The sequence below is a fragment of the Hemiscyllium ocellatum genome (assembly GCF_020745735.1).
Source record: "Hemiscyllium ocellatum isolate sHemOce1 chromosome X unlocalized genomic scaffold, sHemOce1.pat.X.cur. SUPER_X_unloc_7, whole genome shotgun sequence".
Lineage (NCBI taxonomy): Eukaryota > Metazoa > Chordata > Chondrichthyes > Orectolobiformes > Hemiscylliidae > Hemiscyllium > Hemiscyllium ocellatum.
The window spans coordinates 5819-19773 of record NW_026867597.1 but is presented as its reverse complement, the minus strand read 5'-3'; the positions used below and the strand labels follow the sequence as shown (position 1 = coordinate 19773).

Genomic DNA, 13955 nt, shown 5'->3' with positions numbered 1-13955 from the left:
CTCTCTCTCTCTCTCTGTCTGCCCACAGGGTAAATGATGGTCTCTCTCTCACTGCCCACAGGGTATATGATGGTCTCTCTCTCTCTCTCTCTCTCACTGCCCACAGGGTATATGATGGTCTCTCTCCCTCTCTCTCTCTCTCTCTCTCTCTCTCACACACTGCCCGCAGGGTATATGATGGTCTCTCTCTCTCTCACTGCCCACAGGGTATATGATGGTCTCTCTCTCTCTCTCTCTCACTGCCCACAGGGTATATGATGGTCTCTCTCTCTCTCACTGCCCACAGGGTATATGATGGTCTCTCTCCCTCTCTCTCTCTCTCTCACACACTGCCCACAGGGTATATGATGGTCTCTCTCTCTCTCACTGCCCACAGGGTATATGATGGTCTCTCTCTCTCTCTCTCTCTCACACATTGCCCACAGGGTATATGATGGTCTCTCTCTCTCTCACTGCCCACAGGGTATATGCTGGTCTCTCTCCCTCTCTCTCTCACTGCCCACAGGGTAATATGATGGTCTCTCTCTCTCTCTCTCACACACTGCCCACAGGGTATATGATGGTCACTCTCTCTCTCTCTCTCACTGCCCACAGGGTATATGATGGTCTCTCTCTCTCTCACTGCCCACAGGGTATATGATGGTCTCTCTCTCTCTCTCTCTCTCACACTGCCCACAGGGTATATGATGGTCACTCTCTCTCTCTCTCTCACTGCCCACAGGGTATATGATGGTCACTCTCACTCTCTCTCTCTCTCTCTGCCCACAGGGTATATGATGGTCACTCTCTCTCTCTCTCACTGCCCACAGGGTATATAATGGTCTCTCTCACACTGCCCACAGGGTATATGGTGGTCTCTCTCTCTCACTGCCCACAGGGTATATGATGGTCTCTCTCGCTCTATCTCTCGCTCTATCTCTCTCTCGCGCTATCTCGCTATCTATCACTCACACACTGCCCACAGGGTATATGATGGTCTCTCTCTCTCTCTCTGCCCACAGGGTATATGATGGTCTCTCTCTCTCTCTCTCTCACTGCCCACAGGGTATATGATGGTCACTCTCTCTCTCTCTCTCTCTCTCTCTCACTGCCCACAGGGTATATGATGGTCACTCTCTCTCTCTCTCTCTCACTGCCCACAGGGTATATGATGGTCTCACTGCCCACAGGGTATATGATGGTCTCTCTCTCTCTCTCTCTCTCTCTCTCTGCCCACAGGGTATATGATGGTCTCTCTCTCTCTCTCTCACTGCCCACAGGGTATATGATGGTATCTCTCTCTCTGCCCACAGGGTATATGATGGTCTCTCTCTCTCTCTCACTGCCCACAGGGTATATGATGGTCTCACTGCCCACAGGGTATATGATGGTCTCTCTCACACTGCCCACAGGGTATATGGTGGTCTCTCTCTCTCACTGCCCACAGAGTATATGATGGTCTCTCTCTCTCTCTCACTGCCCACAGGGTATATGATGGTCTCACTGCCCACAGGGTATATGATGGTCTCTCTCTCACACTGCCCACAGCGTATATAATGGTCTCTCTCACACTGCCCACAGGGTATATGGTGGTCTCTCTCTCTCACTGCCCACAGGGTATATGATGGTCTCTCTCGCTCTATCTCTCGCTCTATCTCTCTCTCGCGCTATCTCGCTATCTATCTCTCACACACTGCCCACAGGGTATATGATGGTCTCTCTCTCTCTCTCTCTGCCCACAGGGTATATGATGGTCTCTCTCTCTCTCTCTGCCCACAGGATATATGATGGTCTCTCTCTCTCTCACTGCCCACAGGGTATATGATGGTCTCTCTCTCACTGCCCACAGGGTATATGATGGTCACTCTCTCTCTCTCTCTCTCTCTCACTGCCCACAGGGTATATGATGGTCTCTCTCTCTCTCTCTCACTGCCCACAGGGTATATGATGCGCGCTCTCTCTCTCTCTCTCACACTGCCCACAGGGTATATGATGGTCTCTCTCTCTGCCCACAGGGTATATGATGCTCTCTCTCTCTCTCTCTCTCTCACTGCCCACAGGTATATGATGGTCTCTCTCTCTCTCTCTCTCTCTCTCACTGCCCACAGGGTATATGATGGTCACTCTCTCTCTCTCTCTCTCTCTCACTGCCCACAGGGTATATGATGGTCTCTCTTTCTCTCTCACTGCCCACAAGGTATATGATGCGCTCTCTCTCTCTCTCTCTCACTGCCCACAGGGTATATGATGGTCTCTCTCTCTCTCTCTCTCTGCCCACAGGGTATATGATGGTCTCTCTCTCACTGCCCACAGGGTATATGATGGTCTCTCTCTCTCTCTCTCTCTCTCACTGCCCACAGGGTATATGATGCGCTCTCTCTCTCACACACTGCCCACAGGGTATATGATGCTCTCGCTCTCTCTCTCTCTCTCACTGCCCACAGGGTATATGATGGTCTCTCTCTCTCTCTCTCACACACTGCCCACAGGGTATATGATGGTTTTTCTCTCTCTCACTGCCCACAGGGTATATGATGGTCTCTCTCTCTCTCTCTCTGCCCACAGGGTATATGATGGTCTCTCTCTCTCTCTGCCCACAGGGTATATGATGGTCTCTCTCTCACTGCCCACAGGGTATATGATGGTCTCTCTCTCTCTCACTGCCCACAGCGTATATGATGGTCTCTCTCCCTCTCTCTCTCTCTCTCTCTCTCCCACACACTGCCCACAGGGTATATGATGGTCTCTCTCTCTCTCACTGCCCACAGGGTATATGATGGTCTCTCTCTCACTGCCCACAGGGTATATGATGGTCTCTCTCTCTCTCTCACACACTGCCCACAGGGTATATGATGGTCTCTCTCTCTCTCTCTCTCACTGCCCACAGGGTATATGATGCTCTCTCTCTCTCTCTGTCTCTCACACACACACTGCCCACAGGGTATATGATGGTCTCTCTCTCTCACTGCCCACAGGGTATATGATGGTCACTCTCTCTCTCTCTCTCACTGTCCACAGGGTATATGATGGTCACTGTCTCTCTCTCTCTCTCACTGCCCACAGGGTATATGATGGTCACTCTCTCTCTCTCTCTCTCTCACTGCTCACAGGGTATATGATGGTCTCTCTCTCTCTCACTGCCCACAGGGTATATGATGGTCTCTCTCTCTCTCTCACTGCCCACAGGGTATATGATGGTATCTCTCTGCCCACAGGGTATATGATGGTCTCTCTCTCTCTCTCATTGTCCACAGGGTATATGATGGTCTCACTGCCCACAGGGTATATGATGGTCTCTCTCTCACACTGCCCACAGCGTATATAATGGTCTCTCTCACACTGCCCACAGGGTATATGATGGTCTCTCTCTCCCACTGCCCACAGGGTATATGATGGTCTCTCTTGCTCTATCTCTCTCTCTATCTCTCTCTCACGCTATCTCTCTCGCGCTATCTCTCTCTCGCGCTATCTCGCTATCTATCTCTCACACACTGCCCACAGGGTATATGATGGTCTCTCTCTCTCACTGCCCACAGGGTATATGATGGTCACTCTCTCTCTCTCTCACTGCCCACGGGGTATATGATGGTCACTCTCTCTCACTGCCCACAGGGTATATGATGGTCACTCTCTCTCTCTCTCACTGCCCACAGGGTATATGATGGTCACTCTCTCTCACTGCCCACAGGGTATATGATGGTCACTCTCTCTCTCACTCTCACTGCCCACAGGGTATATGATGGTCACTCTCTCTCTCACTGCCCACAGGGTATATGATGGTCTCTCTCTCTCTCTCACTGCCCACAGGGTATATGATGGTCACTCTCTCTCTCTCTCTCACTGCCCACAGGGTATATGATGGTCACTCTCTCTCTCTCTCACTGCCCACAGGGTATATGATGGTCTCTCTCTCTCTCTCTCACTCACTGCCCACAGAGTATATGATGGTCACTCTCTCTCTCTCTCACTGCCCACAGGGTATATGATGGTCACTCTCTCTCTCTCACTGCCCACAGGGTATATGATGGTCACTCTCTCTCTCTCTCTCTCACTGCCCACAGGGTATATGATGGTCACTCTCTCTCTCTCTCACTGCCCACAGGGTATATGATGGTCTCTCTCTCTCTCTCTCACTCACTGCCCACAGAGTATATGATGGTCACTCTCTCTCTCTCTCACTGCCCACAGGGTATATGATGGTCACTCTCTCTCTCTCTCTCTCTCTCACTGCCCACAGGGTATATGATGGTCACTCTCTCTCTCTCTCACTGCCCACAGGGTATATGATGGTCCACGTGAATCAGAGTGGCCCGTTGCGATGTAGCCTGTGCCCGTTTGTGAGTGACCACTGGGATTGCCTGCAGGAACACCAGAGAACTCACAAGGAGCTACGCTGTATCCAGGACACGCTGGGGAGTGGGCCGCCGGGTGCACAGGAGGATCCCGCTATGTCACGGCTGCCGGGTGTGCCGGGGCCGGGGGTGGAGGGGGGAGAGGCACCGCACGAGGTGGGAGGGGCAGCGGGTGAGGCCGGAGCAGCGGATGACGAGATCCTGGCCCTGGGCAAGATCATTGGGACCATCGGGGAGTATGTGAACGGGAGTGCAGGGACGGGCACAGACGGGGAGATCGAGTACTGCGGCACGAGTTACCGGTCAGTGCTGGAGCCCACGGGTCAGGCCGGAGACCAGGTGGAGGTGGAGCAGGGGGTCAGAGACTGGCAGTGCCCAGATAGGGCCACGGTGGTGAATGGTGTGGAGACGTCGGGCAGGACCGCCTGGAGGAGGAGGAGGAGGGCAGTGCCAACAGCTAGTCCCACCCCGGCACCGTGCAGTGGCTGGGAGGGAGTCACCAGGCCAGGCCCAGCCAGGCATGGACCAGTCAAGAGACTGCGCTGCGGGCAGTGCCGGTTCACTTGTCACAATAAGGAACGACTGAGGCGGCACACACTGACCCACAGCAGGAGACGGACACCAGACACCGGAGGGAGGGCACAGAACCCTGCACTGGACACCCAGCCGGAGACCACCCCGGGAGGGGCAGCCGGTCAGTTATACTGCAGCGCTGACCCTTCCACAGCGCCCGCTCCCTCAGCGCTGACCCTTCCACAGCACCCGCTCCCTCAGCACAGCACCCGCTCCCTCAGCACCCACTCCCACAGCACCCACTCCCTCAGCACTGACCCTCTCTCAGCACCCGCTCCCTCAGCACTGACCCTCTCTCAGCACCCGCTCCCTCAGCGCTGACCCTCCCACAGCACCCGCTCCCTCAGCACTGACCCTCTCTCAGCACCCGCTCCCTCAGCACTGACCCTCTCTCAGCACCCGCTCCCTCAGCGCTGACCCTCCCACAGCACCCGCTCCCTCAGCACTGACCCTCTCTCAGCGCCCGCTCCCTCAGCGCTGACCCTTCCACAGCACCCGCTCCCTCAGCACTGACCCTCCCACAGCGCCCGCTCCCTCAGCACTGACCCTCCCTCAGCACCCACTCCCTCAGCACTGACCCTCCCTCAGCACCCACTCCCTCAGCACTCACCCTCCCACAGCACCCACTCCCTCAGCGCTGACCCTCCCACAGCACCCGCTCCCTCAGCACTGACTCTTCCACAGCGTCCGCTCCCTCAGCACTGACGCTCCCTCAGCACTGACCCTCCCACAGCACCCGCTCCCTCAGCACTGACCCTCCCACAGCGCCCGCTCCCTCAGCACTGACCCTCCCTCAGCACCCACTCCCTCAGCACTGACCCTCCCACAGCACCCACTCCCTCAGCACCCACTCCCTCAGCACTGACCCTCCCACAGCACCCACTCCCACAGCACTGACTCTTCCACAGCGTCCGCTCCCTCAGCACTGACCCTCCCACAGCACCCGCTCCCTCAGCACTGACCCTCCCACAGCATCCACTCCCTCAGCGCTGACTCTCATAGCGCCCGCTCCCTCAGCACTGACCCTCCCTCAGCACCCGCTCCCTCAGCGCTGACCCTCATAGCACCCGCTCCCTCAGCACAGACCCTCCCACAGCGCCCGCTCCCTCAGCACCCGCTCCCTCAGCACCCGCTCCCTCAGCACTGACCCTCCCACAGCACCTGCTCCCTCAGCACTGACCCTCCCACAGCACCCACTCCCTCAGCGCTGACCCTCATAGCGCCCGCTCCCTCAGCGCTGACCCTTCCACAGCACCCACTCCCTCAGCACTGACCCTCCCACAGCACCCACTCCCTCAGCGCTGACCCTCATAGCGCCCGTTCCCTCAGTGCTGACCCTTCCACAGCACCCACTCCCTCAGCACTGACCCTCCCACAGCACCCGCTCCCTCAGCACTGACCCTCCCTCAGCGCTGACCCTCCCACAGCACCCACTCCCTCAGCACTGACCCTCTAATACATACTAGATGTTCTCAGCTGTGAATATATGTGAGCTCTAACTATTTGCCTGTCTCTCTCTCTCTCTCTCTCTCTCTCCCCCTCCCTGTATTGCCCCACTCCCCTCCCCACGGCCCAGCAGTGCCCAGTCCTCACCTGGCTGTTCCAGAGGGTATTTCGTGCCCCGTGCCCCAGTCTGTTTGCCCGGTCCCGGAGCCGGCCGGGGTAGGGAGTGAGAGGACAGTGTCGGTTCAGGAAGAGCGCCTCCTGCTGGAGAAGGAGAGGCTGCAGTTTGAGAAGGAGAAGTGGAAGGTCGAGCAAGGGCTGCTCGCTCTCCAACAGCGCAAACTCCAACTTCAGGTTCTCCTACTGGAACGACAGCTCAACATCGTCCCCAAGACCTCGCCCCCGACATGACAGTCCGCCAGACCCCTCCCCTTCCCCCTCCCCCTCCGCCCCAACGCCCCCAGACCCAACATCCTCCCAAAACCCCACTCCTACTCCCCCAGGCCCAGCTCCATCCCAAGGCACATCCTTTCCCCATCTCCCTGATCCCCTTATCCGGAATGTGCACTCCACAACCCCTTCCCCACCCCCACTCCCCCACCCCTTCCCCCCATCTCCCCCACCCTGTCACCCCCACCCCCCCACCCCCACTCCCCCACCCCTTCCCCCCATCTCCCCCACCCTGTCACCCCCACCCCCCCATTCCCCACTCCCCAACCCTTCCCCACCCTGTCTCCCAATTCCCCATTCCCTATTCCCCAACCCTCCCTGGCACTCCACCATCCCAAACTCCCACCCCATCCCCACCCAGTATCCCCTCACCCACCACCACCATACCATATCCCCCGACCCCCCCCCCCACCCACACCCCACACTCCACGCCCTCATCCCAAAAACACTGCCTCCAACATAGCCATTCCCCAGGCCTCTCTCCTCCCTTCCCCTCCCCCTCTCAACACTTCCCCGTTCCCAAACCCTTTGTTATTCCCCTCCCCACACACCCTGCCCCTCAATACCTCATGACAGCTCACCCCTTCCCTCCCCATATCTTCATCCCACCTGACCTACCTCCACGATCTCCCCTCGCCCCCCCCCCCCACTGATGCTCCCAGACCTTACGTCTGTTCCTCCCCCATTTCCCCATATTTATACCACCTACCTCTCCCCTAAAACCATCTCCCCCACTGGGGAGCGACCCCCCAACCTCCAAGGGAAAGGTCCTAGTGCTGGAGGAAGAGTCTGTGTGTGTGTGAGAGAGTGTGTGTGTGTGTGTGTGTGTGTGAGAGAGTGTGTGTGTGTGTGTGTGTGTGTGTGTGAAATACAGTGTGAAAGAGTTTGAGAGAAGGGCAAGGGTGTGTGAGGGGTGGTGTGTGTGTGTGAGAGAAGTGGGGGGGTGGGGGGAACACACCCTACCCCTCCACCACCACAACCTCACCCCTCCACCTCCACCACCACCACCACCCCACCCTCCACCTCGCCCCTTCACCATCACCACCCCACCCCTCCACCACCACCATAACCCCACACCAGCATCACCACCCCAGCCCTCCACCTCCACCACCACCACCACCCCACCCTCCACCCCAGCCCTTCACCATCACCACCCCACCCCTCCACCACCACAACCCCAGCCCTCTACCACCACCATCACCACCCCTCCATCACCACCCCACCCCTCCATCACCACCCCACCCCTCCATCACCACCCCACCCCTCCATCACCACCCCACCCCCCACCACTACCACAACCCCACATCACCACCACCACCCCACCCCACCACCACCCCAGCCCTCCACCATCACCACCCCACCCCTCCACCACCACAACCCCAGCCCTCTACCACCACCATCACCACCCCACCATCACCACCCCACCCCTCCATCACCACCCCACCCCTCCATCACCACCCCACCCCTCCATCACCACCCCACCCCCCACCACTACCACAACCCCACATCACCACAACCACCCCACCCCACCACCACCCCAGCCCTCCACCATCACCACCCCACCCCTCCACCACCACCACCACCCCCCTCCACCACCAGCCCACCCCACCCCTCCCCCACCACACAGAGAAAGCCCACTGTGGGACACAGAAACATCGCTCAATACTTTTGTACAGACAATTTTTTTAAAAAAGCAGGAACTCCCTCTCTCTCTCTCTCTGATAGCGCACTCTGTACATTAAATATTAAAACAATAAAGACAAACTGACTGTTACTCTAGAAACTGCACCCTTGGCGACCACCAGCTATCTTTCTGCACTGGATAAACCCTGGGCAGTGGATGGAGATGCACTTTGGAAGATTTAACAAGACAAGGGGATTTCCCCATGCAAGGTAGGGCACTGGGAAGGTCCTGCACAGTTCCCTCAAACTGGCAAGGCAGGTTCATGACAAGGGAATACAGGACAGAGGCTGCCCTAAGACCATGAGACGTGGGAGCAGAAGTGAGGCCATTCGGTCCATCGATTCTGCTCCACCATTCAATCATGGCTGATTCGTGTCTCAAGATCAGAGTGGTGCTGGAGGAGCACAGCAGGCCAGGCAGCATCCCGGGGACAGGAAAACCGACATTTCGGGCAAAAGCCCTTCATCGGATTCCTGAAGAAGGGCTTTTGCCTGAAACGTCGACTCTCCTGCTCTCGGATGCTGCCTGACCTGCTGTGCTTCTCTAGCACCACTCGGATCTGCAGCAGCTGCAGTCCTCACTTCTGCCCCTGATAAGTTTGTGACACACAGAGATAGGGAGGGGTGACACAGACAGATGGGGGGGTAGGGGACTGCAGGGAGTGACACACACAGATAGGGAGGGGGTCCGGGGGTGACAGAGATAGGGAGTGACACACACAGAGTGGGGGCTGGAGGGGGTGACACACAGGTAGGGAGTGTAGAGGGCTGCAGGGGGTGACAGAAATAGGGAGGGGATGTAGGGCGGGTTGTAGGAGGTGACACACATAGGGGCTGGAGGGGGTGACTCACCCAGAGATATGGAGGGGGTGACAGAAATAGGGAGGGAGCTAGAGGGGATGACATAGAGATGGGTAGGGGGTTGGAGGGAGTGACATACACAGATGTGGAGGGGGATGATTGAGGGTAATTGGGTGAGGATTGATTGGGGGGAATTGGGTGTTGATGGAATTGGGTGGTGATTGGGGGGAATTGGGTGAGGATTGGGTGTTGATTTGGGGGATTGGGTTATGATTAGGGTGGATTGAGTGATGATTGGGGGGTGATTGGATGAGGATTGGAGGGGTATGGGTGAGGATTGAGGGGATTGGGTGATTGATTGGGGAGGAATTGGGTGATTGATTGGGTGTTGGTTGGGGTGGATTGGGGGAATTGGGAGGGGATTGGGTGATGATTGGGGGGGAGTGAGTGATGATTGGGGAGATTGGGTGAGGATTGGAGGGGATTGTGTGAGGATTGGAGGGGTTTGGGTGAGGATTGGAGGGGATTGTGTGAGGATTGGAGGGGTTTGGGTGAGGATTGGAGGGGTTTGTGTGAGGATTGGAGGGGTTTGGGTGAGGATGGGGGGGATTGAGCGATTGGGGGGAATTGGGTGTTGATTGGGGGGATTGGGTGTTTGGCGGGGATTGGGTGTTTGGGGGGGGATTGGGCGTTGGGAGGGTTTGGTTGATTGCGGGGGATTGGGTGTTGATTGGGGAGGATTGGGCGAGGATTGATTGGGTGTTGATTGGGGGATTGGGTGATGATTGGGGCGGACTGGGTGTTGATTAGGTGTTAATTGGGGGGTATTGGACGATGGTTGGGGTGGATTGGGAGGGTTTGGTTGATGATTGCGGGGGATTAGGTGATGATTGGGGGGGATTAGGTGATGATTGGGGGAATTGGGTGTTGATTGAAAGTGATTGAGTGCTGATTGTTGGGATTAAGTGCTGACGGGGGCAGGATTGGGATTTGGTGCTGGCTGTAAGGGATTTGGACTGGGTGGGACTGAGTTGCTGTGTGTTTGTCAGTAGCATGAGGCAGTGACTTTCTCTCCCATCCCCTCAGTCTCAGCCTCTGCTCAGTGACCCATCACTGCCCTGCAGTTTGGTAGGTGGGGAGTGTTTGCATCCTCGCCTGAGGGGGCTCTGTGTTCACGTGTCTCCTCACAGATCACCAACACTCTTTTTGCATTTCTCCAAAACCTTTTAACAGCAGAAACAGCTCAGCTCCTTTGCAGACTCCATCTGCATCATACTCCAGTCAATAATGTAGAAGGCGTGTGGAACATTTGCTCAGGACAGAAAATCAGCAAAGGGAGGAGGGGCAGCCCTGTTTATCATTTGTGGGTTTAAAAGCAGAACAGGCCTGAGTCCTGGCAAATAGATTTGAGTTGAATTTATTGTCCAAGGTACAGTGAGAAGCTTTGTCTTGCGAGCAGATCCCAGAATTAAGTAGCATAGATAGTAAATAATAGGTAAACAGCAAAACAAAAACACAGGTACAGGTGAATGTGAAGAGTTTGAGAGTCTATTCAGTATTCTCATAACAGCGGGGTAGAAACTGTTCCAAACCGGGCTGGTGCATGTATTCTGTACCTTCTTCCCGATGGTAGAGGGTGGGATGGATCGTTGAGAATGCTGGCGGTCTTTCCCTGACAATGGGGCCTGGGAGATGGATTCTACAGATGGGAGGTTGGCCTTTGTGATTGTCCGGGCTGAGTTCCCCACTCTCTGTAACCGTCTCCGATCCTGAATGGTACAGTTGCCGTACCAGGTAGTGGTACATCCAGACAGAACGCTCTCAATGGCACACCTATAAAAGTTCGCAAGTCTTGCCAAATTTCCTCAGCTGCCTGAGGAAGATGATGTTTTTGGGCCTTTGTAACCAGTGCGTCCACATGGAGTCTCCAAGAAAGCTTGTTGTGGATGACCACACCCAGGAGCTTGACACTCCCGACTCGTTCCACCTCTGTGCTGTTAATGTGTAGAGGGGGATGAATAACATCCTGCTGAAAGTCAGTAATGAGATCCTTGGTTTTGCCGGTATTGAGAGCTGGGTTGTTCTCAATGCACCATTTTTCCAGGTCTTCCACCTCCCGTCTGTAGTCTGTTGTTGTCACCGTCTGTTAGTGAGGATGAGATATTATCCCCAATCTTCACTGATTGTGGCCTGTGGGTCAGGAAACTGAGGATCCAGTTGCAGTGAGTGAGGCTTAGTCTGAGATCGCTAAGTTTAGTAATCAGTCTCGAGGAGATAATAATGTTGAAGGCTGAACTGTAGTCAATGAGTAGGAATCTTACGTAGCTGTTCTTGGTGTCAAGATTTTCGAGGGAGGAGTGAAGGGCAAGTGATACGGCATCTGATATGGATCTGTTAATGTGATTGGAGTGGGTCAGGAGCAGTGGGGAGCCTGGGGTTGATTAATGCCACGACCAGCCTTACAAAGCACTGCATGACCACCAAAATCATGGCAAGGGAGAGGTTAATACACCGCTCATGACAGATTTAACAGGCTCTATCCGAATTCATAGAACAGGTACAATCAAATTTATCAATGTACAGTCACCACATGATGCCCCCCAACTCCTATACTCAATGATGAGGCCACTGACGCAGTAATGGATACAATTCTGGTCCTCCCCCCCACTGTCAGAAGGATGTTGCTGGGGTTGGAGGGTCTGAGCTATAGGGATTTGCTGGATAAGCAGGGACTTCCATCCCTGGAGCATCAGAAGCTAACGGGAGAACCTTATGATTTTATAAACCTCTATGAGGGAGATGGATAGGGTGTATAGCTAAGGTCTTCTCACCCTGGGGTGAGGGAGTCCACAACTAGAGGGGCATAGCTTCAAGGTGAATCAAAACCACTTAAAGTGTGGAAACAGGCCATTCGGCCCAATAAGTCCACACTGACCCTCGAAAGAGTATTCCACCCAGACCCTATTACTCTACATTTCCCCCTGATTAATACACCTAACCTGTACATCCCTGGGCACTACGGGAAAATTTAGCACGGCCAATCCCACCCTAACCTGCACAACCCTGGGCACTACGGGACGATTTAGCACAGCCAATCCCACCCTAACCTGCACATCCCTGGGCACTACGGGACGATTTAGCACGGCCAATCCCACCCTAACCTGCACATCCCTGGGCACTACGGGACGATTTAGCACGGCCAATCCCACCCTATCCTGCACATCCCTGGGCACTACGGGACAATTTAGCACGGCCAATCCCACCCTATCCTGCACATCCCTGGGCACTACGGGGACAATTTAGCACGGCCAATCCCACCCTAACCTGCACATCCCTGGGCACTACGGGGACAATTTAGCATGGCCAATCCCACCCTAACCTGCACATCCCTGGGCACTACGGGATGATTTAGCACGGCCAATCCCACCCTAACCTGTACATTTTTGAACCCACACAGACAGACACCGGAGGCTGGAATCGAACCTGGGTCTCTGGCGTTGTGAGGCAGCAGCTGTAACCACCGAGCCCCCTGTGAGAGGGCCAAGATCCCTAACGGGTAAACGGTGGTGCACGTGTGGAATGAGCTGCCAGAGGAAGTGGTGGGGGCTGGTACAATGACAACATTTAAAAGGCATCTGGATGGGGGAACATGAGCAGGAAGGGTTTAGGAGGGATATGGGCCAAGTGCTGGGGGAAATGGGAACAGTTCTGTTTCAGATATCTGGCCAGTATGGACGAGGTGGGCCGAAGGGTCTCTCCCCGCTGTACATCAATGAAAGACCACCAGATGTGTTAGAAGCAATAGCATTTTATTTCCTTCTTTAATTTTACTTAAATTGATTTAAAGCCGCAATCGGAATTACAGGGACCTGTTGACCATAACATATATTTGTAAAAAATATATCGTTTGAGTGCCTCTTTTTTTAATTTTAAAATTAATTCTTTTTCTTAATCTGTCCAACTCCTCTTAAAGTCGCTGTGGTTCAAATAGCTGTAAAGGTGTGATCGAGTGCGGACATTGAGGGAACAGTCCCATTTGTTACAACATACTTCCAACACCAGTTATTGTTATACTCAGTTTGACCAAAAACACAAGGCAAAAGTGCTCAAGAAATTGCGTCCTTCACTCTCCTGGGATGGCTTGTGAATTATTTTTTACAAAAGAAACTCCCTCTGGTCAATGCAGCATGAGTAGGTCACTTTTCACATCGTCTGACAGTAATGACAAGCCAAACCCCTCAGAAACCCTCCTGACATTCATCAACCTGGTGTCTCACATTAAATTAAAACCTGTAATCTGCATGTTAAATTCCTGGAATCAGCTCCTTGCTGTATTCTCAATATATACACTTGATAATATACATCACACACACACACACGCCATCTTCTCCACCTACATTCTCCCCCCACACGCACACACACACACAACAGACAGCAAACACAAACCGACACACAATCCCACAGAAATAATTGTCAGTCTTTCCAGCAATGTTGATTAGATTTGCCTATTTTAAGGACACAGCACCTTTCAACAATTGTCAGTGAGGATTCCCGGACGGGAATCAAACACAACAACACAGTTACACAGTGGCATTCAGCAGAGTTACACACACTCTCTGAACATGCAATGTTTGTGTGTATGTGTGTGTATGGGGGGGGGGGTGCGGAGGATAG

At 54.5% G+C, this 13955-nt stretch overlaps 1 protein-coding gene across 1 annotated transcript in view; it reads left to right on the top strand.

The window, feature by feature from the left end:
- LOC132808978 (zinc finger protein 513-like) overlaps positions 1-7156 on the top strand; it is an 85840-nt gene extending 78684 nt beyond the window's left edge. Inside the window, exons 4-5 of the mRNA XM_060822371.1 lie at positions 4258-5025; positions 6481-7156. Coding sequence (XP_060678354.1) covers positions 4258-5025; positions 6481-6758 — 1046 coding nt within the window. The 3' untranslated portion in view covers positions 6759-7156. The remainder of the gene's footprint in view (positions 1-4257; positions 5026-6480) is intronic.
- Positions 7157-13955: the final 6799 nt, after the last annotated feature.